The sequence below is a fragment of the Melampsora larici-populina genome, assembly GCF_000204055.1.
Source record: "Melampsora larici-populina 98AG31 unplaced genomic scaffold MELLAscaffold_70, whole genome shotgun sequence".
Lineage (NCBI taxonomy): Eukaryota > Fungi > Basidiomycota > Pucciniomycetes > Pucciniales > Melampsoraceae > Melampsora > Melampsora laricis-populina.
This window is the reverse complement of record NW_006768834.1, coordinates 252,390-255,995: the sequence shown is the minus strand read 5'-3', so window position 1 is coordinate 255,995 and position 3,606 is coordinate 252,390. Positions and strand designations below refer to the sequence as shown.

At 34.9% G+C, this 3,606-nt stretch overlaps 1 protein-coding gene across 1 annotated transcript; it reads left to right on the top strand.

The window, feature by feature from the left end:
- Window positions 1-720: 720 nt before the first annotated feature.
- MELLADRAFT_112742 (uncharacterized protein) lies at window positions 721-2,809 on the top strand (the record flags this gene model as incomplete). The annotated part of the gene is made up of 9 exons (XM_007417280.1): window positions 721-733; window positions 950-1,055; window positions 1,082-1,157; window positions 1,401-1,565; window positions 1,645-1,798; window positions 1,886-2,075; window positions 2,117-2,309; window positions 2,371-2,474; window positions 2,641-2,809. 9 exons carry the CDS (start codon window positions 721-723, stop codon window positions 2,807-2,809), a joined length of 1,170 nt encoding a protein of 389 aa, XP_007417342.1.
- Between the last annotated feature and the right edge of the window lie 797 nt (window positions 2,810-3,606).

Below are 3,606 nucleotides of genomic sequence, written 5' to 3'. Positions count from 1 at the left end.
ATATTACTGTATATCAATCATCATCATTAAAGTAAACAATCTGCCATTAGTGCAATTTTTGAGCTTTGTACTTCGTCCACCATGGAAATCATTTTGAGATTCATCTGTGGTTCCTTCATTTGTACATTTGATCATCTGCCAGCTATTATTCCTCCTTCTAGCTTATGCGGCAACTCAACTTTGCAAGTCAATCCACCCCTGGCCAAAAATCCTGAAGCCTCCAATGTTGCTCTTATTACGTACATGCCTCACATGCCTCACATGCAACAAGACTAATAATTCCAGATTCACACTTCAACACCAAGCTCAACCTACATTCGATTGTCGTAAATTAAAGAAACCAGATTTATCAACTTTAATTGCCACATTTATCTCAACAGAACATCATTCAGAAATCCAGAAAACAAACAAGAAAACCTTAGATACAATGGTAAAACAAATCAACAATCTTGTCCAATTCGTTAGTCTTAAATTGCACATTTTCACTTTCTTGATCATCCATTCTCAATCCAAATTCTTTTTTTAGGAGAAAGAACAAAAAGTTTATTATAGTTGGTCGATTGAGAAATTCAAGAAAAGAAAAACAACACAAATCGATCTTCAAATGCCTTCTGTACATACACACCCAGGCCAAGATCAAATCATCATTTGATTACTTTTCTTTTTTTTCCTTACCTTACAATTAACCCAACAGTTCTTCTTCTTTTCCTGATATCTCAAATGGCAGTAATTGGTAAGGACTATACCCCGTTGATCCATCAAAATCTTCAAATCTTCAAACACCAAAACCAAAGCATGGTTATTTCATTCCTTCAGATTCTCCTACTCGTCCTACTACTAACGATTCCAATTTAGCCTGTAAATTTTGTACTTCTTTCTTGACCTTACAATCATCAATTAAGATCTAATCTGTGTACTTTTGGTTTTTACAAACATTCATTTGATCCAGATTCAACACCAGAAGAAAAGAAACAACAAGCGATTTTAGGCGCTGATAAATTGGCTGAATTAGATATGAGGCATCTTCATTTAAAACCAACTGCAACAACTGATAAGTGAACTTTTTTGAATCCTGTTTCAGAACGTTTGATAAGTTAATCAAATTGAATTATCATTTGATAGCTCTCAAAATTGATCTCAATGGAATCAAAGTCGAAGTAAGTGATTTGATCATGATCAACCAAATAAAAATCGAGTAATTGATTAATAAGTAATACGGGTTTTTTTTGTAACCTTCAGCCAATATGGAACATATCAAAGCCACATCAGAAGCGGATGCAAATTCTGAAACCCAAAATGATATAAATTCAACGAACAAAACCAAGAGTGAACTCGGTGATTCTTTTTCTTTTTGGTTTTGGGATTTAGGTTTATGCTGATTCATTTGAATTTGATTATAGGTTCTTTCACCTTCTATTGTGGCTTCTGTTGATCAAATCTTGGTAGCTTCTACTCCTACTGTTTCGGGATCGACTCGAATGTTGACTTTTACTTTAGGTTCAAAAGGACGTCGAATTGATTCTATTAGAACTCATCCCAAAACTGAAGATGATGTGGTAGTCATGGTACGCTCCTAAGTCCCACTATTATGAATTAGTAACTGAAATTTGCTTCCATCGGGATTGGAAATTTGATTTTACTCAGAATGATATCTTGGAAATGACTGCTAAGGATGCAGCGGCCAAGATTAATTTCAAGATTGTTCTGATAATTAGATTTGGGAAAGGGTTAATTGGCGCAGCTAAGGATATCATCATAGAAAACATCTCCTTTTGTGGTATCATTTGGATCTTAATCAGTCGGTTCTGAGGTTCTTCTACTACTCTATTAGTTTATTCACTTCAATCAACACTAATCATACCTTTGTCTTGTGTCTTTTTATCAGAACTTATGAATAGTTTTCCACATTTACAATTAGTGGATTTATATTTCCTGGAAGTACCAGAGTTTTACTTTGTACTCATAACTGTTGGTTTTGATCTTAACACAATTCCTGGTATCTCAGGTTTCATTGAATCTCAAGTACAACATGCAACCCTTGGTCCTATGATGCAAGTTGTTTTTTCAATTCTTGCGTTCTGATCCAAATTCTCATCATGTGTTTCTTTTTTTGAAGGTACGATCCGAATGTTTCCACACTTAATTTAGAACCGATGTTAGCTGGCACACCAATAGATTCAGCTATCAGAGTCATTCAACTCACTGTACATCATGCTCGCGGATTAAGGGCCGTCAAGATTGGTGGTGGGACCCCTGATCCATACATGACAATTTTGATTGGTGCCCGTGGTCATCTAGATTGTATCAAGGTGAGTACGCATGATTAATCACAATCTAGAGCACTGTAATTGAATTTTGAAGTGTATCTAGGTCAAGAACAGTACTCAGAACCTACACTGGAACAGTACCCCACTGTCTCCTTCTCAACTCTCTCAACAATTGTCTCACACTGGAAATCATGGATTACAACAAATGTAGGAAGGACACATCACTTGGAACGCCTTTAGACCTTCAGACCTTGGTAGCTGATCTTGAACAATATAGTCCGACTATTCCAGTCATGTATCAATTGAAAGCCAGAGGTGAGATCCAAGTCGACCCCATCTATCATCCTTGATTGATTCCAAAACCTCTGGAAAGGGGTGAAGAAGAACCAATGCCTGAAAGTACTACAACTGGTGTGGTACGTTTAACACTTCATCAAGCAAAAGAACTTGATTACAAACAATCAGGTACCAGTCAATTATCACCTTGTGCTAAGATTTACTTGAATGGGATTCAGCTTAAGAAAACCTTTGTGATCAAATGAACAAATAATCCTGTATACAAAGTTTTTACTGAGGTATTAGTTGAGAAGGAATCAGTGGCTGTCTTTACTGTTAAAATGTATGATGAATGTGTTGGAGAAGTTGCATCAATTGGATATATGTTTGTGAAACTTGATCATTTATTAAAAGCTATTCCTGGTGATCATTGATTCATATCTGCTAGATGCTTTCTGAAATTGTAGTATTGGTTTCACACATTTCTCAAAAGTGGAATCAACTCCTCATCCATCCAAAATTATTTCCAGAACAATCTGTAATTAAAACTGATCAATAGCAAATCTTGAAACATTTTCAATCAATCTTACTGACTCCCTCTATTGTGTTCTAGACTTTTGGTCTTCAGATTTTGAAACAATGACTAACAATCAAAGCACTCAATAATCCAATCAACTGTTACTATCATAGAGAGTCCAAGTAATTCAAAACATCCAGAAGAAATCATACATGATTTAATATTATCATTAACTTTGTCAACTGCATCAATCAAATATAAATCCAACAAAGCATTAGCAATCCTACTCTCAAATCCTTCAAATCAATCTACCACTTTTTAATCAGATTCAATTTATTCACTGACTGTTAACTTCTATACTTCAAGTCTTTCTTAAGTTAGAGCTCAAATGTGCTCAAATGATCAGGTCCTTTGATTGATTTATCAAACATTTCTCTTTTGACATCAAAATCACAACTTTTACAGCAACTGAATTTGATGTTAATTCTGAAATCTCTAGGTTTTTGGCTTTTGTTACTAATCATGAATTGATTAGATAATCTATCA